This window comes from Phalacrocorax aristotelis, chromosome 13 (genome assembly GCF_949628215.1).
Source record: "Phalacrocorax aristotelis chromosome 13, bGulAri2.1, whole genome shotgun sequence".
Classification (NCBI taxonomy): domain Eukaryota; kingdom Metazoa; phylum Chordata; class Aves; order Suliformes; family Phalacrocoracidae; genus Phalacrocorax; species Phalacrocorax aristotelis.
Window position 1 is genome coordinate 13377167 of NC_134288.1, and position 24790 is coordinate 13401956.

The 24790-nt window shown below is 43.5% G+C and overlaps 1 protein-coding gene across 1 annotated transcript in view; it reads right to left on the minus strand.

The window, feature by feature from the left end:
- The window catches only part of CDH4 (cadherin 4), a 469761-nt gene extending 448557 nt beyond the window's left edge, over positions 1 to 21204 (minus strand). Inside the window, exons 1-2 of the mRNA XM_075108659.1 lie at positions 20636 to 21204; positions 18368 to 18479 (exon numbers count right to left, since the gene is read on the minus strand). Coding sequence (XP_074964760.1) covers positions 18368 to 18479; positions 20636 to 21091 — 568 coding nt within the window. The 5' untranslated portion in view covers positions 21092 to 21204. The remainder of the gene's footprint in view (positions 1 to 18367; positions 18480 to 20635) is intronic.
- Between the last annotated feature and the right edge of the window lie 3586 nt (positions 21205 to 24790).

Here is a 24790-nt window from a genome sequence, read left to right on the forward strand (position 1 = left end):
TTTTCATTGCTACTGTATATAGAGCGCTGCCTTGTTAAGGAAATTTCAATCATTTTACACATCTTCATTAAGTCAGAGACATGGTTCAGCTTTTCACAGACAGAAACCTCAACAGCTGCAGAGAAAAGGAGGGACAACAGATTCTTAAACAGAAAAGAGGAATTACCAGTTATCTAGCTTGAAATGAAACCTCTGGGAAGGCCCATTTGCAGGCTCAGTCATTACAAATCACAATAATTATGTGAGCTCTCAGCCCATATATAAAATTTCAATACCTATGAAGAGCTGCAATACTGCAACGTCCACAACACAAAAACATTGCCAGCTCATTTTGCGAAGCTTCAGGCTACTTGTAACACCGAGAGAAGATGAATCAATAAAATGTTATCAGTAAAACAGTTTGATTCCTGCACAGTTAAGCGCATGGCCACTTCTATATTTCAATCCCCTCAGGTCAATATAATTTTACACAGTTACCCAATTCTCAGCAGTGAAATGATACTGGTGGATGTTTCAGATATTCCAAAGCACTTATTTCTACATGGGGGATTTAAAAAAAACCCAACAACTTTTTTTTCTTATCTGGTGCAAAAACTCGGCTCTTTAGCAGAGTCTTAAATGTTAGCAGCTACCCCAGCTCCAGTAAATTAAGTTACTCTGAACAGTTCACTAGGCCAAATCCTATGTGTCCTATTCGCCCAGTACTTAAATAGGAGTTTGGGAAGAAAAGCAAGTCAAATCTCGATTTGGCCTTTCATTTAAGGTAAGTCTGACACATGAAATAAGATGTAATTTCTGCCTACTCAAGAAAATCAGCCCATTTAAGCAAACTGAACTATTCACCAATAAATTCTGCTAGGTTACTCACTACAAGGACTGAAGAATTTGTAAATGCTACTGACAAAGACTAACTGCGTGGTTAATACAACATTTTTCCCCACATCCAGATAATTCTTCATGCACACTCTTGATTTCCAAGCTTCCCACCTGGGTATGCAACAAAATAATGCCTCGGGTTAATCACGTACCTCCACAGAGCTGCATATTTTGCATAAATAAAAGCAACAAGTATACCTCCAAACCCAAGTGAGTAATAATCGTCATCTCTAACAAACTACAGCACTCCAGAGACAGGGAAAATTCACAAGGAGGCTCTTTTTAGACACGAGTCCACCTTCCTTGATTTAATTTGACAGTGTCCTAATGAAATAGTAGAAACCTATTATTGGACCAGTCATGGGCACCGTGAAGGCAACTGACTTCAGCAAGACAGGACTGTACACCCAAAAAGGCAAAAATATATCAGTTTTTTTCATTTTGCTACCAACTGCATCTCATCCATTTCTGTCTTTAACTCCTGCACTATAGACAATAGTTGAAGAAACACCAGTCCACTCAAAAAGTATGGGTTTTTTATTGTAATACAAGACTGTTTATTTTTGTAATCAGGTTTTAGAAAAAGTAAGGAACATTTTAATAACTAGAATGCCCCTAAAGCACCATCTACTCTCCTGCCATAGCTCTTTTTAGAAGGTTTAGTTTCCTTAAATACTCAAAGGATGTTGGAAATATCTAAGGGGCAAAGTCCCTCAGTATATATGGTGCAATCACCTTGCCACGTTTCTCTTATTAGGTAATTACAAGAAGGCATTTCTAGTACTAAATTTTAATAGTTTAAAAATTAGCAGAATAGGCCTAATCTCTAAGAAATGAGGCAGACATTTATGAAAAGAGAAAGCTGCACTAACCCATTACTGTTCATATTTTGTTATATCACCAAAACTGTTCTCAACTTTCCTCTGAATGAGTTTAATAATGGCAAGTTCTCAGACAGTAAAACTTAAGTGATCTTCATACTCTGCTTTCCTCCCAAATAACGAACCAAACCATCACGGATACACACAGGAGGAAGAAGCCTGTATATTTTACTAGAAGACTTGAGCTCATGAAAATCCAACCGCGTCAATCCTTCTTTTATTATTCTTTCAAACTTCCCAAATCAAATAACTTTCTTGAGCTTGGCTAGAGCCTTCTGAATAGACATTCCACTGGGTAAAGAACTCTTAGATTAACAGCACAATACATTCAGAAATCAATAGATAAACCCTTTGCTTGGCACCACTGCTCGATACCACGAGACTGAAGTAGGTCTCAGAAAATAGACCAAACCACTGGGAAACAACTTTCCCAATCTGCCCACTTTTGTTTTGGCATTGAAACCAGCACCATGACCTTCACCTTTGCATCACACACAGGGAAATATTGTTTGAAAAACGTTTTGATTCAATAACTCCTTTTAATTGTAAAAATAGTTCCATCTTTGTATTAAAAACAGGAGGTATTGTTTGGTGGTACTTTTGTTTTTTAAAGGTACAGAGATAGAGCTGAAAAGCAATCAGGCAACTCAAAAATAACCACGTGTACAGGGTGCCCATCCTCCTGATATAATGCAAGTCCCTTAAAGTGAGAAAACAATGTGATTAGACACTCAGGCGAGGCAGGAAAAAAGTGAAACTTCTAAAGTTACTGTGAAAATTCTTTAAGCCTGATCCCAACTTCACTTGAACACCTGGCTTAGACAGGATCGGCTTAGATTGTTCTCTGTGCTGGAAGCAGGATGGCTTTCATTTTTTGATCTGTTTGACCTTTTCTCCCCTCATTAACAGTGTTGCTTTCTCTGTTCACCACAATCTGTTTTGGATAGCTCATGAACATTGGAAAGGAGACGTTAAATCGGAGCAACATCTGTACCCGGCCAAAGAAAGCCAGTCCAATTTTGCTATGGGCTGCTGCGATCGTGAAGCCCAACTGGAGAGCATGGCAGAGCTAGCTATACTTTTTAAATACACAAAGCCAGTAGTTGTCAGTGAACAGAAAAACATGCTTTTGCCTCTACCCATGTGCCTATTATAGTAGTCAGACATCCCACTTCTCAGCTCTGTAGGATGTGAACAAGACACAGCTTACCACAAAGTGCATCCCACTTCTTCACCCCCTTGATTTAATTCCAAACCTGCTCAGAATAGACAAGAAACGTCCATATACTGAGGCACAAAAGTAAATGGATTTCCCAAAATTTTGCTAAGTCACTCGAACAGCTCTAACAGTACAACCCCCGATCTCAGGCAGGATGCCTGACTGGTGCTACTGTTGTGTCATATTCATTAAAAACTTACATCCATTATTTATTATCCTGTAATTCTGTAAGGCAAATCTAAAGAAATGTTGCCATGACAAACACACACAGTGGAGTTTTCATACTAACCTGATCCCCACGATATCCCTTCCTTCAATTAACAGAACCCCATTTTATGATATCTCAACTAGACAATCAAAATATTTTCAGTACTGCCGGTGTTAGCCTTATAAAGGGACGGATCGCCAAATCTAAAAATCCTCTGCAGCGAAGCAGAAGAGCTTTACGCACAGCCAGACCTCTCGGATGCCACAGGCTAGGATACCATGTTATAAGGCTGTAAAACTATGGCCTGTGGCTCCAGTCCAGCCTGCAGAGTAATTTAATCTAGCTCACAAAGAAATCAGGAAAATGGCCTCTGCTGTGCTGAATCAGCAGTGCTGGAAGCCGTGCCACCCTCTATCAGCTAGTAAGAGAGCGCTTTGTCTGCGGTGCCAACCCCATGTAGAGCAACTATTGGGCAAAAGAAAAGACCAGCAGGAATATTATGTGCCAGATTTTCACTAGATGTAAGTCAGAATAGTTCCAATGACTTCAGGAGTTGCACTGATTTACATCATCATTTCAGGATTATAAGGATTTACATCCACTGGAAGTTTCACTTCTTTTTGTCTTTTAATTAGAAGAATGGTGTAGCCTTGGCAGCAGTACGAGTATTCAACAACTAAGATTTGGGAGGGATCTTGAAAAAGTTTTGTAAAGCTCAGGGTAATGCAATAAGCCATTTTTAGTTTAAGAAGATATGGTGACTAAATTAAAATTCACAAGATGTATATAAAATCTGATCTATATATGAGTAATATACAAGCATATACTTTCACTCTTTACACTGGAGCTCCCTAAATATAACAAAGGCAAAAGAACAGCAATAAACAGAAACTTTGTTCATTCAATCTGGTTACACATGATGAAAAACTATCAGCACAGATGTTATCCCTATTTATGAGTCATGACTAGGGCCAAAACAAATGCCATGTATTACTTCATTTTATTTTTTCCTCCTAACTGTAAGTGCCAAAAAAATGACTGCCATTGGGATTAGGAAAAAACACATGACTGGAAAAAAAACCAGGGGGTACAGCTCGTCAGGATGCAAGCCAACTAGGGCAAAGTTTGGTTTGCTCCAATTTCCAAATAAACTCCTAACTATTACACCATGTCTTGGTGACCTCAGAGTAGATTCCATTGCTTGTCTGCTCACCTCTTAAAGAGAGCTCCATAATAAAATAAAAAAGCTCTTTGCCCAAGACAGAGGGTGCCTAATACCGTCCTCAGAAACATGCATCTCTCATTTGTTTCCCATATGTGACCATGATGGGGAAAGAACAGAAGGAAAGCGAGAATCATTCTGGTGCTCAAGATCCTTACGCAGGCAACAGATTTATGTTTTAAGACTGAAAGTGAGCAGAACCTGTAGGCATGGCCATGTGAAAAACTACGTGCAGTTCCCTTTCATGCTATTTCAGTGGCACAGTGGCCCACTCCCAAGCCAGCTGAGCCTTCAGAAACACTTTGAATCAGGCTCATAAATAACCAGGACTGTTTACTAGTGCAATTTGACTAATGTGTTACACAAGAACTTAAAATAAACTGTTTCAAAAGCCACCTAACAAAAGAAAAGCTTAAGCCAAAATGCCTCTATATTCAAGAAACGTACCCTCATTCCATCATATCTTTTTCAGTACTCACCTCTGAACAGGTCAGCGTTAAACCTCCAGCTTCCAATGAGTCTGATTTAAAAGTGTTCTTCAAAGGCTTCTGCAATTTTAAGAGTATTAAATTTTATACCTCCTAAGCTATTTATTAGCTGGGGAAGTACTTAATTGACATTCACCAGATATTAACGTTTTTGAGCATGCATTACAGATTTTGGTATATAACCTTGAGGGGTTTGGGGTTTGTTTTTTCTTTTCTTTTTTTTTTTTAATCCTCCCCTTTTTTCAGGACAGCTGTCCTAAGAACAGTAGGTTTCTTGGTGTGTGGATTCCCTACAGATTTTTCCTGGAGGTGCAGACACATGTATTGCAATCAGAGACTGTTCACAAGGGACCCCAATGCAGATGAAAGGTTGAAAAAAATCACTTAGACTATTAAACTGTGGCAGAAATTTTGCCTTCTCTTTAGGTCTCCATAACACTGGAGTATTTGTTCCACTTCTGGAGTTGTCCAGACCCAGTATGAACCATGGCCCAGCAGCTGTGTGGGGTACCCAAGTCACCTCGCATCCAGCATGCAATATCTCTTATTCCCACCCACCCCAATTTTAATTTTCTTTTTTCCCCCCAGGAGCAACCCCACTCCACAGATGTTAAACTCTCCTTAGAGTTGCTTTGCCAAAGGACACTACTGCTGCATTAACAGAACTTTGCTTCGTCATCATGCCTACCCAGGCAATGAAACCTATATTCTTATAAAGGTAAAGCCAGCTGTGCCACTATTGCTCAGTTCTACCGCTATTTAACAGGATACAGCCAACATTATGCCTCAATTCACAGCAGAAAGGGAAAATAAAACTTTGTTTTATTGAAAGTAGTAGGAGAATTCATTCCAGTGAAATGCATTGTCTGCACTGAGCTTTGCCAGAACACCGCAGTTAAATTACCGCTCGCAGAAATTCCCGCAAAGACTCACGCAACAGGTATTCAGTGATCAGCATGGGACTGAACCTCTATTTTATGTTTAACACAAACCCCAACATCTCTAATTGCCCACTGCCCCACACAACCCTTCTACTTGGCTTTCTTCTAGTCAAAAACCATCCTGTATGATTAGAGTAGCTTGGTTGGTATCAGGTATAGCAACACTCCTTTTAACTTTCAATTCCTCTTACATCTCACACTCCAGGCAAACAAAAAAGAAAAAATCTCTTTTATTAAACTTTGCACAGAGATAATCAATCTACTATTCAGTTATTTGAACAAGCATCTAGAGTTTAGTGATCTAGAGATCATTAAACTTCTGATGAGGGTCTCTTCCCACAGTTTGAACACAGTATATGGAAATCTTTGGTTGCAGTCCAAGCATTTTTGATAGCTGCCATCCTTGAAGACGACCTCATCACACCAAATCTTACTATGACCTATAGCTTCTCCTTTGTCCAAGCAACTGTACAGGTATCTTTGTTCATCCTCAACCTACCTGTTCTCTCCACAGGGGGGGAAAAAAAAAAAAAATAAATCAACAATCCTTTATTTTTAATGCCATTTACCCACATTTCTTTACCCTCCACAGAGGGTCAAAAGGACATAGAATCAACTGAAAAGTGTTCAGAAGCCCATGAAAAAATAAATACAAGAAAGAATAATTCAGCCAAATAATTCAAGCACAAAATAAAAATATTTAAAGCTGCTGGAGATGAGCAAAACAGTTGCCTTTCATGTGTAATTGTGTAAACCTTCTGTTTTCAAAGGAGCTAAGCAACCAGCCAGCAATAATTAGGCTCCTGAAAGACAAGTAGCAAGGCATACAGGACCTGAAACGATGACTTTTTCTGATTCCCCAGGGAAGCACTTTCACTGGGGGGAAAATACTCTATAAATAACTTTCCATCTGGAAATCCACTAGCCCTACTCTCTTTCCCCCCCTGAAGTGAGATGCTCCAGAATCGGATCTTATCAGCAGAGGGAGTCTCTTCCCCTAACAGAAGAGATGAGCATGCATCTTCCTTTCTTCAGTTACCAAAAACACACAGGCACGACAGGCAAAATTAAGCAGCTACTAAACATTAAAATATTTAAGTGTGGGCTGGGCCTTTTAATAAGATTTATGAATAATACAGATGTGATAAAAACAGACAGCGCAATACCTAACTGTTTTGTGTGGAGCAAGCATTGTGCCCTCAACACAGTACGAGACCCGACACAGATCACAGGATGGGAAATGGGACACAGCAAAGGTCAAAATCCCCAACCACCACTACAGTGAAAACAGGCTATATTGAAGAGTCCATACTCCACGTATAGGTACAACGCTCCACTTATTACTTTAGGTTTAATTTAATCCTGTTCTTTCCACTCATGTTGGGATTAGTAACAGCTCCCTCAACAAAAACATCCTCTACTGGGCAGACAACACTGCAGACTTGGGGAAAACCAGTCTGAAAGGCATGTCTTGTAGCCTGGAAACAGACCTGGGGTGTTGGCCAGCAGTTGAGTCGGGGCATTTAAAAAACCCTACAAATTCAGTGTGTCTAACACCAGACAGAGACTTGCAGTCCTTCCCCTCCAACAGCAACGTATTTAACTTGCATGAGCCTATCCCAGGCTTTTAATCTGGAATGTTTCTAGATGATGAAAATTCAAAGATCCCAATGTTTGTAACTCTCATAAAAGCCAGGAAAAGTACTGACAAATGGGGACATTTATATTTGTGCTCCTACAGATCCCGCATATACAACATCAGGACATAAAAGGCTCAGACTACAAGCCACTATTTTAATTTTAGTTATTTCAATAACTTCACCCGGAGCATAAGTTTTAACGGGTCATGGTCAGAGCAGAAGGCTCTACCACATGGGCTCTGTGACAGCCTGTTCTGAACTGGTTTTGCTCAATGCTTTTATTAACAGAACAGATAAAAAAACACAGCATATGTTTGTTACATCTGCAAATGATACGAAAGCAGGATGCAACAGCAACTCTGTCGGGGGGTCAAGACTAGAATTCAAAGCAATCCTAACAAGTCAGATCAGGCCAATAAAAACTAAAAAAAGAGATGTAATTCAATAGAAGAGGAGCAAGGTAACCCAATTCAGCAGGATTAATCAACTACACATCCAGAAAATGACTGGGTAGGTAGCAGTTCTTCAAAAAATGATGTGGGAGGTTATACTGGATCACAAGCTGAATATGAGTCAACAGTGTCATACTGTTAAGAAAAAAAAGCAATCATCACATTAGATAAATCAAATGGAGTATTGCCTGCAAAACAGGCAAAGTAGTCCTCCTTGTCTGCTCAGCACTGCGAGACTTGGCTGGCACAGTCAGATCAACTTGGGGCATCAAGCTAGTAGCAACAACAAGGGCTCCGAGAAGGGAGCCCAGGCACGACACACGAGAGGGAACAATCAGTGGTTCAGCCTACAGAACCCAAGAAAAAAAAAGTATTTTTCAAGCGTGTTGCGGGGGGGAGGAAAGCAACAACTGTTCTCTGTGCCTATGACAAATAAGACAAATACCAACAGGTTTAAACTGCATCAAGAGAGCTTCAGCATAAGCACAAAGGCAAGAAAGGGAAGCAATATAATATATTGGCTGTGGAACCTACAACTGGATCTTCAAGACCACACCAGGGACAAACCTATTACAAAGGAGCCACTTGTGCCTTGAGGAAGGAGCGTGTGTTAGACAGCCTCGAGTTCCTCCAGCCCATTTTTCTATGAGTCCATGAAACACCAACGCACTGCAACGAGCACGGGCAGGCCCAGGTAATACCACAAACAGCTGTCAGAGAAATCAGTGAGACCTCCTGAAAAAAATTGTACGGCCAGAGGCAACCACAGGGCAGATATCAAACACTCGGGGCTGGCTTATGCAGAGCTATCTATTAATCACCACTGACTGTATCAGGAACAAACATATCAAATGTTATGCTTTAAACTAGTCCTGATTTGCACTTTTTCAAGTCCAACCATTTTTTTTCCTAACATCTTCACAAGCTTGTTCCTTGATGTTTATACTTCATATGCCAAGAATCCCAATATGCTTTTCCTGCTACACAGTGAAGTAACAAACGTTTCACTGACCTACCTTCTATGATTCTCCAGACACAAACCGACTTAGCAGGCTCATACTTAGCTTTCTATGGAACAGTTTTTGTAATCTTGACTATTTATCTTTGGATAATTGCTATATTCATAATTATTTTAAAGACAATTTTGCTTAATAAGTATTGGAATTCCTACTAGACAAACTCAGTATAATGAAATTTTAGACTAAAAGCAATTTTTGTGACTAATCTATGAACGGCTACAAAATTGTGATTTATAATAAGCATAGTAATAGCCTTAATGATTGCAGTGCTTCCGGGTATCAATGAAACACACAGATTAGCTCATTTTGAAGCAGAACGGGCATTTTTTTTTCCCCCCTCCTTCATGGGTGGCCCATGCATATCTTCGGGGTCCTTGGAGGAGCTTCCAACATTCCCACTGTGTGTTCCACATAGTGGCTGCTATTACCATGCTAATGTTAATAGGCTGTCGCTTATGTGACCCCTCCGAGCAGCAGCTACTGCACAGCATCACTAGCAGCACACTGAATTACTGCCACTGGCTCTCTATTACAAAACGCTGACAAGTGGTGAGGAACAGTGGCAGGAAACTAGTGAGGGCAAGGCAAAAAATAATTAAAATTTTGTATTGGAAGGGAGCAGAAAGCAGGAATCTAAACAGGCTGGGAAAGAGAGATGCTGGAGCCTGGGGTCACGAGGCACCAGGCAGCAAGAGCGGCTCAAAGTCGCTGTTTCCAGTGACAGTGCAGCCCATATGCCAGAACATTTGCCACTTCTCTCTCCCTCTGTGCAACTGCAATTCAAAATTAATAAATAAATTAGGGACAATGAATATAAGCAAGGAAAAAAAATCAAAAAGCGTGTGGCAAAAAAATCTTCTTCAACCCAACTATTTTTTATAACACAGAAAACTCGCTTGGGAAGTATTCTGCTGAAAGAAGTGAAGCAGCCAGTACTAATGACAAGTATTTTGGGAAAACGCAAGCTCTGTATGCTCTCCTTTTATTCTACTGAAAATAAAAAAGAAACCAAGTGCTTTTTGCATTTAAGTGTAACATTTCCTTACACCAGGAGGCAAACTATGACTAAGTCTGGACACTAACAGCAGCGAACAGCAGAATACGGGTCCCCGGTCGTGCTGGTTTTCACTGGGATTAAGTTATTTTTTTGCACAACAGCTTGTACAGGGCTGTGTTTTGGATTTGTGCTGGAAACAGTGCTGCTGACCCAGGGATGGTTTCGCTCCTGCTGAGCAGGGCTCACCCAGAGCCAAGGCCTTTCCTGCCCCTCACCCCACCCCACCAGCGAGGGGCTGGGGGGGCACAAGGGGCTGGGAGGGGACACGGCCGGGACAGTGACCCCAGCTGACCCCAGGGATGTCCCACACCACACGGCGCCATGCTCAGCACATGGAGCTGGGGGAGGAGGGGGAAGGGGGCACGTTGGGAGCGATGGCGTTTGCCTTCCCCAGCCCCCGTTGGGCGTGATGGAGCCCTGCTGTCCTGGGGATGGCTGAGCACCCGCCTGGCGTGGGGAGGAGGGAAGGGATTCCTTGGCTTGCTCTGCTTGCGTGCGCGGCTTTTGCTTTCCCTGTTAAACTGTCTTTGTCTCAACCCACGAGTCTCCTCACTTTCACCCTTCCAATTCTCTCACCGGGGGAGCGAGCGAGGGGCTGTGTGGGGCTGAGTTGCTGCCTGGGATTAAACCACAATAGTGGTGTTTCAGTTATTCTCTCCTTAGAGGTTATACTTCCACAAAGTTACAGAAACACGACTTCCCTGTAAGGATAATTTTTTGCAGGCTGTTGCAATGTTTTTCTTTAAAGCTATTTTATCTGTATTTTCGGAAAAGCTCAGTTCATCACTCTGCCTTTTCATATATTCACCTGTAAAGCATTTCACAGGATCACAGCACAGCACAGGCTGGAAGGCACCTCTGCAGAGCATCTCATCCAAGCCCCTGCTCAGCACAGGGTCAGCCAGAACAGGCTCCAGGACTGTGTCCTGTTGGGTTCCGAGTATCTCCAAGAATGGAGACTCCACAACATCTCTGAGCAACCTCTTCCAGCATCTGACAATCCTCACACTGAAAGTTTCTTCCCACATTTAAGTGGAGTGTCCCATGTTTCAGTTTGTGCCCATTTCCTTTTGCCCTTTCTCTGTGCACCACCAAGAATAGCCTGGCTTCACCGTCTTTAAACCCTCCCACGAGGTGTTTATACATGATGATGAAGTCTGAGACTTCTCCAGGCTAACCAATGCCAGTTCTCCCAGCCTCCCCTTTCAGAAATGTGAATAAATATTTAAACCAAATATCAAAACCAGTACATGACAGTATACTGAGCAGTAAGAAAACCCTCTGATGGCACAGTTGACTACGGACACTTCTGAGCTTTACCTGAAAAAGCAACATTGGGGGGGTCATTTAAGCACCAAAAGGAAAATCAAATGTGAAGCCAAATGCTCCTCAGAGCCTTTAGGTAGTACACGAAAGATTTACATACAGAAAAACAGATACAGATCGAGTCCATAAAACCTGCATGAATTCCTATTGAAGTGCTCAAGCTCAGGGCCCTGGAGAAATCAGTCTCTAGTCACTGGCACTGGTTCATCTCAAAACCCTCATCAAACCATTCAAAACTGGAGTTCCTAGAGGCAAATACTGGCCTTTATTTTTCACGCTCCTTTGTGGTCTTAGTTCTTACTATTTCCATTTGCCTCAAAATAAAAAAGTAGGTTTTATACAGGAATGGCACTAATTCCAAATATACCAGTAACCTCAGATCGACCAGAAACTCCCTTCTTTCCCTATGTTACTCAAATTCATTCTATTATACAAAAAACACTAAGCAGCAGATTTCCAATGAAACCCTATTCTCTGTAGTTTTAATCTCTTCTTGCCCTTCAAACAAGACTTCCAAGTATTATCTGTATTACTAAAATATTCTATGAGCTATGCACATGGCCCATGCTACTGTCAAACTAAGTACTTCACCAGCTTTAGTTTGCAATGAAATAAGCCATTTCTAGCAAAACATTACACTCATTTCCAGGGTAGAAATTAAGGCAGAAGGAGGCTTGCACACAAATATCAATGAAATTAGGCGACGAGAAGTGGCACGAGGTCAATTGGAATTAAGCAAGAAAATATTTCACTGCTAGAATAAATAAGTTTCATTTATTACATGAAAAAAACCAGATTTTCCAGAATGCTTTCAGCATCTGCTCTGAGAGATCAGAGCTCACGAGCTCTGTCAGCAACAGTCAGCTTCTTAACAAAGAAGTGACTTTAAAATTAACATTTTCTAACCTTAAAAGACCAAATGTTACCTGTTTGGAGTTCAAAACATCAGGAGAACAGGTATTTCACAATAAATAATTTGATACTGTTCCAGACATGGCTTATTTCCTAAAAGCCTAAGCATAAATAAATGAATAAATTATTCAACAGAAATTGTTGTTTCATTTTCTTCCTTAATATCTATTTGTTTAGAGTGCCTAATTTGAAGCAGCGTAATTCTTTAACAGACAAAGTCCTGAAAAAAAGAGAGAAGCCTCAAGTCTGCTGTTGGAGAAGCAGATTTATTCAGATAAAAATCCGTTAGCTCCCCAGAATGCAGAAAAAAAGTAATTTTACTTGGGTTTGATGAATTTGGTTCAAAGCTCTGATCTAGAAAGCAATATATACAGTTATTAAACAGTGTAAAGGGGATTAACTCTACAGAGCATTATTGACTACTCCGGTCTCATTAGCTGCAATTTTATTTAGATAAAAATGTCATCTTAAACATCATTTTTCTGTCAGAAGTTAGATCTGAAGAGAAACATTAAAAATAAATATGCATCAGCAGTTCCAAAATCTGCAGCAGCTCTTTCTGGGGTCTCCCCTGGAACTCAGGATTGAAATTATGGTTTTGATTTGCAACATGCCCATCAAGAGAAACTGCTTTTCAAATAAGTCGTCCTGTGGAATGTGAGAAGCGTTTTCTGAGAGGCAGCTTCACTGGAGCATGTACAAGCTTAACATGGAAAGCTGATGTCTGTCTGCCTCTTTTTCCTCCAAGAAAGGAATGAAGAAAGGTTAGGGAAAGAGTTCTGGGCTCCTGGTGGACTTTCGCCTACTTTCAGATTTAATTAGGGAACTGTGAAGCTAATTATGTGTACAACAACTTCAGTAACTGCTTTTCATGCAGAATCACAGACCAGAAGATAATGAAAGCAGGAATGGAAAAGTCTCTCTGCCTTTTAAACTTCGAGCAGCTCAGAAAAGGCATTGGATATTTCAGCAGGCTGCAGCAGAGCTTCTGTACTGCTACAAGGACCAAGCAATCCTCAAGAGGTGCTCAAAAACCCTGCCAAACACCAGAACAAATCCAAAAATTCCTCACAGTCTTTGCTTCCAAAAGACTTCCGTACGACGCGCCAAAGGGCACTTGGAAGACAAAGCACGACCGGACGCCCAGGCAGCACTGCGGTGCCGCGAGCCTTCGGGATGGAGCGTCCTCCCAAGCACGCTTCAGAGGGAGACCTTGACCTGGAGAAGCCTTTAGGAATGAAGCTTCTACCAAAACTAACAGCAGCCTATGCATTTTATGGACTCTAGACTCAGGAGAAAGAGCAGGCCACATGTATAGACAGGCAGAATGTCCCCATTAGCAAATTCACATATCGGGGGACACACCACTGCAGATACACACTGGCTTGCTGGGTTAGCGTCTGTTACCCCAGAGGCAGGCTCCTTCCCTCTGAGCACTCAAAGCTGTTACTATTCCTCCTGAAACTTTTGCTCATGCTTTCGCAGGGGCCAAGTTTCACCTATGTGGTAGTATTTTGGGGCTGTACGATTATTTACAAGCAGAGCCGTTAGTGCATGTCACTAACACACTCTGCATTCGATTTCCTATATTACCTTACCCACAAGAACACAGCACATTTACCTCCACAAGGAGGCACAGCGTATACCCCTCCCTACAGTGACTACTACAGGGATTACTAGTAACCAGACTCAAACATAGTTTGTGAAGGCTTGCTCAGGTTCTCCCCCCCGCTTTTTTTTTTTTTATTTAATGTTTGGTTCTACACTATCCCATGAAGATTTGGGGTGTTGGGGTTTTTTGGTCTCTCTGTTGTATATTTTCTAATCAGCATTCGCAGCATTCCTAAGTATTACTATTGGAGGTGATGAAGGCTGAATAGGACAGAGGTTTTGAAACCTCAGCGGGAGGAACAAAAAGCTTTGTCCATGAAGAATATCCTACCTATAAAAAAAACTTGAGATACAGCCTCCAGCCTGAATTCTTATAAAAACAGCTATTTCAGTAAAGTTTTAATATATTTTATTTATTTGTTTTTAACCAAAAATAATGCTAGTAAAAATCCTAGCGTGGAAGCAATTACATTTTTATACATTTGCATGAAGCTTGGCTACTTTCGGTTTCATACGCTTGCTTAAAGCAGAACATGCTGGCACAGTTTATTCATCTTCCCATATGAAAATAAACTGCTTCCACACGCTTCTACCCAAACGTAGCTGCCTACACAAGTGAAGCTATCCTGCTACATCAGTATAGGCACTATTTAGGATGGGCAACAAAAACATGAATCACTGCAGATGGAGAGAGGCACAGAAAAACAAAAAAGGGGCTGAACGTCTCAACTGCTGACGCCGTCTCCCGATCGTAGGGAAAGCTATGACTTATGTTGTTTGGTGATATTTCTGAGAGGTGACCTGCTACAACCGTGATGGTACTAGGCTGGAAAAATAATGCATTTAACACCGTGATGTCATTCCACCCACTACCAGTTGCCACGGTCTCACAGCGTGCCAATAAAACTTGAATTTCTAATTTAGAAAAGTGGTTTTTTTTTTTAAATTACAATTTAAAAAAAATCTTACAAAAATGGAAAAGAGCATAAAACCAATACCAGGAGTATCAACCCCCCTTAGATCATACTGCATATCACTTTTAGCACCCTACTCTTACTCCTCTCCTTCCCCAAGAGGCCACTAGGCATCCTCATTCCCATACACTTGAGTTAATACTAAGGGGCAGATCACCCGAGTCAGTCCTGAACTGCCTTCTGAGCAGTGCTGCGTGTCATTGCTCCCTACCCCTCAGGACCAATATTCTCACCATTTTAAGTTAACATTAATAATTAACAAAGAGAAAAAGATACCTGTGCCGTAACTGTCCTCTGACATACTGCAGCTTTGAGATTTTTCCTTAGGCTAAAGAAAATAGTTAATGATCCTATTTTAAACACTACCGTGCATCAGTGATCAAGACTAAGTTTATTATCCCGCAAACAAAACCAAAGACCAAAAAATATAACAGAACACACCCCACTAACTTTTATTAAGAGACACAGGGACAGCATTTCTAAGGGAGGCACTGGCTCCACAAATCAACTCAGCTGATACCCCATCATCAGGCTACGATGTTGGCAGTGATGTGCAATATGTGGTATTTGTGGCACTGCTGGGGAAAACTATTTTAAGTCTAATTTACATGAAATTTTTAGAATGCAAATGCTTTTCATTTATACATAAAACAAAATGCCGTGACATTTCTTCAATCCATTTATCATAAACAAGTTAATTACTGTGTAACAAATAGCTCCTGCTAAAATCTGTATGTTTTGAGGATGTTAGAGAGCTGACTCAGGCAAATAAGATGAACCACAAAGTAGTCGTTAATAGCTTATGGCATACTCTGAATAAAACAATGACTCTGTAAAAGCTCTTGTTGTCAAATTAAGGCTAAGCTATTTCCATTGGAATAAGTCAATTATAAGCAGTCATTATCTGTTTAACTTGATCCAAACCTAGAATAAACTTTGATTTTGATACATTCATAACAGTGCACACATTGGAGAGCTGGATATTATAAAGCTTAAAAGGGAAACGCTGGGTTTACTGACACGCAGCTTATCCCCAAACTATATAGCATCCAAATTTCCCACTGCCGGCTGAAGTTCAGCTCTATGCTGAGGGCTACATGCTACCCGATTTCTGAAGAACAAACCTTTAGGCAGTATAAACGGTCCCAGGACTCATCAAACCTCCTTCCTAAGGACAAAGTGAGGATTACGCAGCATAAAGACTTCACGTTTGCCCACTGGCATCCCCTGAGAGCCTTTTGAACTACATACACACTTCCCCGCCCCAATTCCATGAAAGCACTAAAAGGTGAATTCCTACCCACGTTTTTCAGGCAAGCAGTCCCATTTGGCCTGGAGATGAATTACTGAATGCTGATGAATAAGATGGTGGTAGCTGGCAGCAAAGCTTTGCGTGGTAAGATGGTGTGAAACAGTACATATGTCAATCTATCAAACACGATAATGTAAGCAATCCGAACCCATTTTTGGTCTGAACTATTGTACAATACTTCACCCAGATGGAAGAAAGAGATAAACATTTTATGCTTCAGACATATCAAGTGTTAAGAAGCAAAATTAAACCTAAACTGGAAAACTACCAATTTTACATGCTAGAATATATATAAAGAACAACAGAAGCATGAAGAAGAATTTTATGCAGCAGATTTTCTCCCCATTATTGTACAAATTAATTAGATATATTTCTTTCCTATGATAAACACCAGCATGTATTTGACTGTAGATTAAAGGTGTAAAGACGACAGTTTACTCATTAGCAAACACAGCATTCGCACTTTTTTCTTTCTTCCTCAGTTGACAAAAATCCTTACAAATGGCAGAATTCCCAAGATTCATGTCCTGATAACATTGTCAGCAGTGGTGCATGGGTGAGCAGTACCCTGAGGGCCAGTTCAGCCTTAAATCAGTGGCAGGTTTGCCATGACTAATGTAAAACTACAACTGGCCCCTAATGGGTAAGACTGATAGAAATATATTTTCATTCAAATCAACTTGACAGCCTATCTAAACATAATTTCATATTTAAAAATTATCAGTTGCAACAGAAATTACAGCCGCTATGCTGTCTTCTAAGTCATTGCCAGCTAACACCTTTAAACAGACCTTCTGCTCCATCCCCATTGTCCACCTACAGAAACACGCAGCACAATTTATCAGGCACTAAACTGCAAAAAATACTCCTCCAAGCAAGTATGTTAATGACATGATTTTCTAGTACTTGGAGGACATTGTTTATCAAATCATTTCCAAAGCTAAAAAAACATGAAATCTACTAAGTTTACAGACTGACCTGTAAAGCCCTGCAGTGTGTAAGTTTGGGTGAAATCCCTGCTAAACACAAACAATTGGTACTTGGTCTCTTCATATGTTGCTATATTCTTGGGCTCGTCTATGTCAAATCCCTATTTGGTTATGTTTCAAACTAAAAATAAACTCCCCAATGTCTACTAATTGATGCCAGGCCAGTCAAGAGAATTCCTGAACAGCAAAACTAAGACAACTGGGCTCAGAAACAAAACTGATTGCCAGCTCATGTAGAGAAAATATGTCCAGTCCTGGATTCTGCTGAAGCCAGAAAGAGTACTGACAACTCTGCCTCTCTTCTGAGAAAAATCAAAGTAACGGAGCAGGTGTTTGCTCTGGAGGAAGACAGAAATCCCAGCTTTCTGGCAGAGACATATGCATGGGAGTAAATGTACTCGAGAGAAAGTAGCAAAGGGTTTATAAACGCTTGAATAGAGCATCAAGTCCTGAGGTGCTCCCCAACTTCCAAAATATACTGCTTTTAGAACTGCTGCAGCATCCACTAATGGTTAGTGATTTAACTCGAGGAGGGTGCAGGGGGAGGTGGGGCGGGGCGGGCAGATTTGGATCTTCAAAAAGTTCTCTTGGAGTAAAACAATGATTTCCTACATGATGCAAATATAAAGTTTAATTATTTTTAAGTTGAAAGGGAGACAGATCAATACACAGCATAATGTATTGTTATTTGGATTACAAAGACATCTTAGAGTTTACAATCACAAAAGTGGTTATAATCCTGCAATTACTATAAAGCTAATTGGTAGTTTCTTTTTGCCTGTGTTTTCATGTTGTCAGTGGGGCAGTAATGAAAATGAATGCCACATTTGTGAACAGAATGTCTGTAGGCTTGTTTACCACATTTCCAACAACAACGTCTGCTTTATCATGCATTTCAAAGCAGAGATAATTTAAGGATCTTAGAATTTCATACATAAAAATACTTTCTAAAATATCAAATGTAGAATTCCTTCAGATGGGGTGGGAGTGGGAGACTTAAAAGTGAAGTGATGACCTCGCATACTATAGGCAAACAATCCACCTGCAGCACAGAGCACACGGACTTTGAATGATTCATCTATATTCAAAACTGCGCTCAGGTAAACTACTTAGTGTTTCATCCTCCTACAAACGTAATTCTGCAGACAATTTCACCATCAAAACCAGAATCTTTAAGCCTCCTTTCACCTCCCAAAAATACAATTATTGCAGCACCTATTAAGCTTTTTATTCCACTTACCTTTGAGTAACTTCTGCCCTTCCATGATGTTTTGGGAGACGAAGGCTGTGTAGTCATCTTCTGAAAAGCCAGGCTTGCATGTGGGTCTAACTGTAAGATCCCCATTGTGTGCCTGCAACAACAAAACAAGGGAAACGCACACCATGACTTTTGTGATTTGGGAAAATGTTTTGCACCCAGTGACTAGGCGTTCAGGCATGGGCAAACCTGAACGCTAAAGCAGTGCGCAAGTAGAAACCGCTCCTGGTGAAGTGCCTATCTGTTGGTGCGGATCCATACTGTAGCTGCAAAAATAAAATGGGCCAGAAAATAGTTGCCTGACTACAATAGACAGCATTGTTTGGAGGAAGGCTGGGATAGCGGGCACTATCAGAAGAGGGGAGGAAACAAAGAGCAGCAATTCATCAAGGCGAGCTGTGCTCCCGCTGGAGCCACGCAAAGGCCTGATGTTGCAACATCCAAATCACTGAGTTTTACTACTGAAAAACCAGGCAAGCCCCGGGACTGAAGGGGGAGAAAAATCCCCAGCTCGCATTAGCCTCAGGAGCTTGTGGCCAGCTAAAGTCCCCTTCCTTCCATTCGCCCTGCAGCATCCTCCAAGGCTCTGCCTGCCGCTGCCTCTGCGACCTCCAGGCTCTACACCTGCCCCAGCAGTGGGGAGGGATGGAGGGGACGCAGGGTATGCCCAATCAAAAATGTTATAACACGACTGAACAGCACAGCCCCACGCACAGCCTGCCAGGATCCAGGGGGAAGCATCCAGCTAAACACTCTCTGCTGCAACTTTGGACTGCGCAGGGGGGAACCAGCCCCTGCCACAGGGACAGCTTAGTCCTGTCGTGGTAGTCCAGGCTCCTTGGGAAGGAGTACACACGCTCCCCAGCAAGGAGGGTCCCAGACCCCAGCTCCAACCAACTCACTGAAAGCACATAAGCCGGTGATTTATGCCTAACGAGCGCCAGGTGATCTATGCACCAACTAGCGCTGGTAGCAAGGGATTTCTAATGCTGCCGGACCGTCGGCAGGGTTAGCCAGAGCATCGCTTAGCGAGGCAGGCTGCGCCTCCGACGCCTCCAGTCCCAGCTGGGCAGGCTGAAGCCGGGGGACCTGGAGAGTCACTTCCCCGAGCAAGTGCAACTCCAGGCGCGCACCCACCTCCCCGGGGAGGGAGCAGAGCTCGCCCGGGCTTCCCGAAACGCTCCCGGACGCGGCCGATGCTGCATTACGGAGACAGACAGGATGGAAGAGGAGCGAAGGGTCCTTTCGGATGAGCTTAGTAAGCGAAAAGCAAGCCAACGTACTCTGCTAAAAATCACGCTCGGGAGACGGATGCCAGCTACTGCACGGGAAGCGCAAGGAAGCAGCGGCTCCGTGGACTCCGACAGTCGCTAGCAAGATGTTGCCATTAGGAAACATTTCAAAGGGTCTGACTGAAGATAATAGGCTTTGAAACTGAAATCATCCCGTTATTATAACGGCGCCCGCTAGATGAGAGCTCCTCGGGACCGCTTCTGCGCGCCCACCGGCCTCCCGAGGGCTCGGACGCGGGACACCTTCGCAGGTTCTACTTCGCACGGGGGGATTCGGGCAGAAAAAATACGCGGCTCCTGTTTCTGCAGCCGGTAAGTAACGGGAAACACAGCAGCCGCCCCGCTCGCACCGTAGCGCTGCAGCCACGCGTTCAGGCGGTTGTTGATGTTCTGCAGATATTTCGGGGGGGGGTGGGGGAACCCTAAAAAACCCCGAACTTTTCAGATCACTGCCCCCCAGCGCGGCTCAGGCCCGCTCCGTGTGCTTACGGGCTTGGAAAAATAAAAAGTTAAAGGCACGGCGGCGGCACGGGAGGGACGCCCGGCGCGGAGCGGGCAGCGCTGCGCGGCCGTGCTGGGGCGCGGAGGCTGCGCGGGGCTGCGCCGCCGGGACGCGCCGCTACCCCCGAAGTTTACCCGGCGAGGCGCATCACGGGCGGCAAGTTTTGCCGGCATCGCGAAGGCACCGGACTCAAAGCGAACGACGGCGCTAAAATATAATCATTGAAAACCGCCAGGGTGGTGGAAAACGGAAGGAGGGGTGCGACCGCCGGGGGCTGCGGGGCGCCGCTCACGCTCGCCCACCCCGGACCGGCTCCGCGCCCCGACCGCGAAGTTGCCGCGGCTGCCATGGCCGCGGGCGGGGGGCGCGGAACGGCCCCTCCGCGGGGCTCTGGGCGCGGAGACGCTGCCCGCCTGCCCGCCCTCCCCCCCAACCTCGCCGGTGCGCCCCACTTACCGCTGCCGAGCCCCAGACGGGAAGGAGCAACACCAGCAGCACCCGCGAGCCGGTCCTCATGGCCCCGGCGGCGGCGGCGCCCGCCGGCCGCGCCGTGCCCGTGGCGGAGGCGATGGCAGAGGCGGAGGGTCCGGCCGTGCCGCGCAGTGCCGGGGCCGCGAGTCGCTGCCGCCCCACTCCCGCCGCCGGGCGCCCGCTCTGGGCTGCAGGTGAAGCGCTTGCCGCGCGCCGCCGCCAGGCCCCGCCCCGCTGCGCGCGGGCGCGCGCCGCCTTAAAGCGACAGGCACCGCCCCTCCGCGGGAACGGTGAGGGGGGAGTGTCGCCGCCTCCGCCGGCGGCCTGAGGAGCTGCGCGGGGCGGGAGTGGAGGCTCCGCGGCCGCGCGGGGGAACCCCGGGAGCCACAGCTCACTTCTCCACAGAACAAACTTACATGTCCAAAGGCGAAAAACTAACATATTCAGGAAAAAAAAAAAAAACAAACCAGCCTATCCATGGGAGAGATGCAGCCACTGAGGAAAAAGTAGCATATCCAGGGGAAAAGTAACATCTCCATTAGAAAGATGGACCCAGTGGTGACAAAACTAACGTGCCCAGGTGAAAATCCAGCGTGTCCAGTGAGGGAAAACTAGCACGTCTGTGAGAAAGGCGGTCGCCCAGGGGGTGATGAGGGAAGCCAGCTGGGAGAGCGTAGCTGTGAGGAAGAGGTGGCGTGTGGGGAGAGTGGTGTACCTACAGGAGAAAATAACGAATCGGGGAGGGAAAAACTGTCATATCCAGAGACTTAAAACTAGGATACCTGGAGAAACAAAAAAGTGGCACCAGAGGCAGTCGCAGCCCAGCCGTGACAGGGACCCGCTCCCGTTCTGCAAAGGCGTTTGCTGAGCGTCCCCTCGTTTGGGAGGGCAAGGCCTCACAGGGCGGCCGGAGCGATCGCGGCGCCCGCAGGGCCCAGGGCCTTGCAGGGCTGTGAAGTTTGTGTCCGGGTGGGTTTGATGGGGTGCGGGTCAGTGAGCACCCCGGTTCGGGCGCTGCGCTGGCGTTCTTCGCTCCTTGGGCGGCCAGAGGGGAGGCGCCGCAGGTGCCTTCCTGGGAAGAGAATACATCTGAGTGGAGGGCAGTGTCAGGGTCAGGCAGAGAATGGGTAGTGCCTGAACTCGCTCCTCAGCCGTGTACGTGAGCCAGTCTGAGCCTGGCCCTTCCTTTCTTAGAGGGAAATAGGCACGTCAGGCCTAGTCCACGGTCGCCTCAGTAGCAGATAAAGCTAACTCTACTAAACTAGAGGGTTTCTGGTGTAAAAATAAAGGCAGATCAAAATAGGGCCAGAAAGTGAAACTCGAGTTAGTTTAGTTTTCACAAAAGACTGTAAATGGAAAGCAGCGTTTTCGAGTGCTAAGTATGGCTCCTGCTATTTTCCTCTGGTGTGACCCTGGCATCCAAATATGCTCTTTTTCCTTTCTGAATGCAGCTCAACTCCCCAAATAGGAGTTCTCAGGCATGTATATTTTGTGCATATAAATCCAACATCGATTTGCATAAATAGATGCATACTATCCGATGTACGTGCAAAATCAGACATCGCAGCTGAAAAATCTGGCCATTAAACTTTTCTGTTAGATTCGCACATTTCCAAAGGAATGAGACACATAAATCCACTGACTGCATCTTTTGCTATTGAGTAGATTTAATAGCATTGTGTTAACACCTAGAGATGTTAGCGAAGAACTGAGACCTCATTGTATTAAGCTCTGTAGACACGAATAATGAAAAGATTGTTCCTACCCCACCAATTTACAGTCTTAGTGGATTATGGGGTTTATTTTGTTTTTAAACAAGTATTTCTGAGTTTGTTACATAACATCAAATAAATCCCATTGTGGTACTAAATTTCATGTATACCCTTTTTTATGAAGCACTTTCACAAAAGTAGAAATAATCAAGTGATGCTATCATAGCAAAAATAAATCCTTGTATGTATATATAAAATCTAAATTTGTTCCTTGTATTTTTAACCTAAATTCCAAAGTTTGGAGTAGATTGTTCCAGGTTGAAGGGCAGCTGCGGTCATTGCTATTTAAATAAAACTACAAGAACTCTGGAGACTTCTGGGGATATTTTGGATTTGTGCAACAACAGTGTGGATGTTTCCTTGTGACTACCTATGGCCAGTTATTTTGACTCTTGCTGGACTACAGCTGTTGCTATGCACGCGCTCGCTCTGTTTGATAACTTTGTTAATATGACAAGTTCTACAAGTATTGTCAAAATAAGTCTGACACCGCAACAGATTGTGAAGAAAAGGCAGAGCAGTAGTGAAAAAAAATAGAATTCTTCAACATGTTTACAGTTGATTTCTAATCTGATGGCAAATTGATTTTTTTCCCAAACTGGTTTACTGTCCCTCTTTTCTAAGCTGTGGTAACTGACTGTGTGCTTGGGGAAGAGTCAGCAAATGGGGTGAGTGTGCTTTCTGGTTACGTTTCCAGTAACCGGGTACCTTCCCAAGCTGCGGTGTTCCCAGAAGGATCGGGGGAGAATACACATCCAGTGGTCAGAAATGGAAATCACTGATTTACATGTGTGGTTGTTTTCGCTCTACCGTTTTCCTTCAACTCTTGACACTCCGATTAATTTTGAAAGGAATTAAAGTTTTGCTAACCCATTAGTTACTATTTCAACTCCCCCCTTGTTTAGAAGCACTTGACATGAAATGCTTGTGTAATACCTTCCTTCAGATCTTTCAGGAAAATTAAAATGTGCCATTTACATTTTTGTACCTATTGAATTTTTCACCAACTGTTACATTTAAGCGTACAGGCCTGAGCTGGGCCTGAGCACGTGTCATTTGGGAGGGTTAGCTTCAGGCTCTCGCTTAACCCTGAGTCTGCTGGCACACTGGTTAGGAATTTGTATTCTTATGTAAAGAGGAAATAGGAAGCTCTACCGTCTAATGTACGAACGCTACAAGATGTGGATTTGGCTGGATGAAGACATTTAAGAGCGTACACATGCACAGTAAATCAACTTGCTAAACACCTCAAGAGCAAAACTGCTGATCCTAAGAGCCAACTTGCTATACTGCACAACACTCAAGAGAATAAAAGGCTCATAGCCGAGACATCTACAGAACTGACTGTGCCAAGATAATGAGGAGCGTAGAGTACACAAGGGATTTTTCTCTCCTTGATACACACATGTAATTCCTATTGACAGCAGCGGGAGTTACACGTACATATCAGGGGGACAATAGAACCCTTAGTGGTGGAGATGAGTATCAGATGTGAGCTGCGTTACCACGGATAGGAAATGAGAGAGAGGGAGGTGTGATCGCTGAGGGACGGTACAACATACAATAAAATTGTCAAGCAGCCATCAAATATGTGAAAGCATGGGAATAACAAATTAAATGGACAGGAGGTGAGAAAACAAAGTCTCAGGAGACTTTTGCCTTCCTAGTTTAGTGCTGGGATCTGAATTCCTTATTTGGCAAATATTCCCCCCGGCTTAACCTGTTTAATTCTCTGGTTAGGAAATGTTTCACTGAACTCGGGTAAATAATTATGGCCTAGATGCTAAGGATAAAAAGTGGTTTTATTAAAAAATCTGACAGACAAGGAGAAGTGAAATTAATACAGTGTGCAGACCACACCTTTGCTCTCTTCTCTCTGGCCTGATGATTTTTGCTTCTTCTAGGAGACAGTTAGCTAACCGGTGATTAGAAAGTAATTATTACTGATTTTGGTTCCTGTCAAAAGTAGTAACAAAGGCAGGCATGTATACAGAACCAGAGAAATAGTGACGGTTCTGGATTGATAGATAATGGCAAATGATGAGTTTCTGTCAGCAGTTCAAAACTGCAGTGAGGGAGAAATGCCTTCAGACTTACTCCACATTTGGGATCTTTTTAGAGGATGGAACTGAACAGTAAAGTGAAATGTAAATCAAAGCTGTGGGAAATTAATGATCTGGGAAAGACATAAGCACTACCAGATCTAGGCAGAGGCCAACAGAGGAAACAAAGATGCTCCCGAGTAAGGAAGACCACAACCACAGAGAGAAAATAACTAACTGTAAAAGCCAGACTCTGGAACATTTATGTAATTTTTTAAAGCAACAGCAAATCACTGGAACTGCAGGAATGGTTGGGCAGAGCTCAG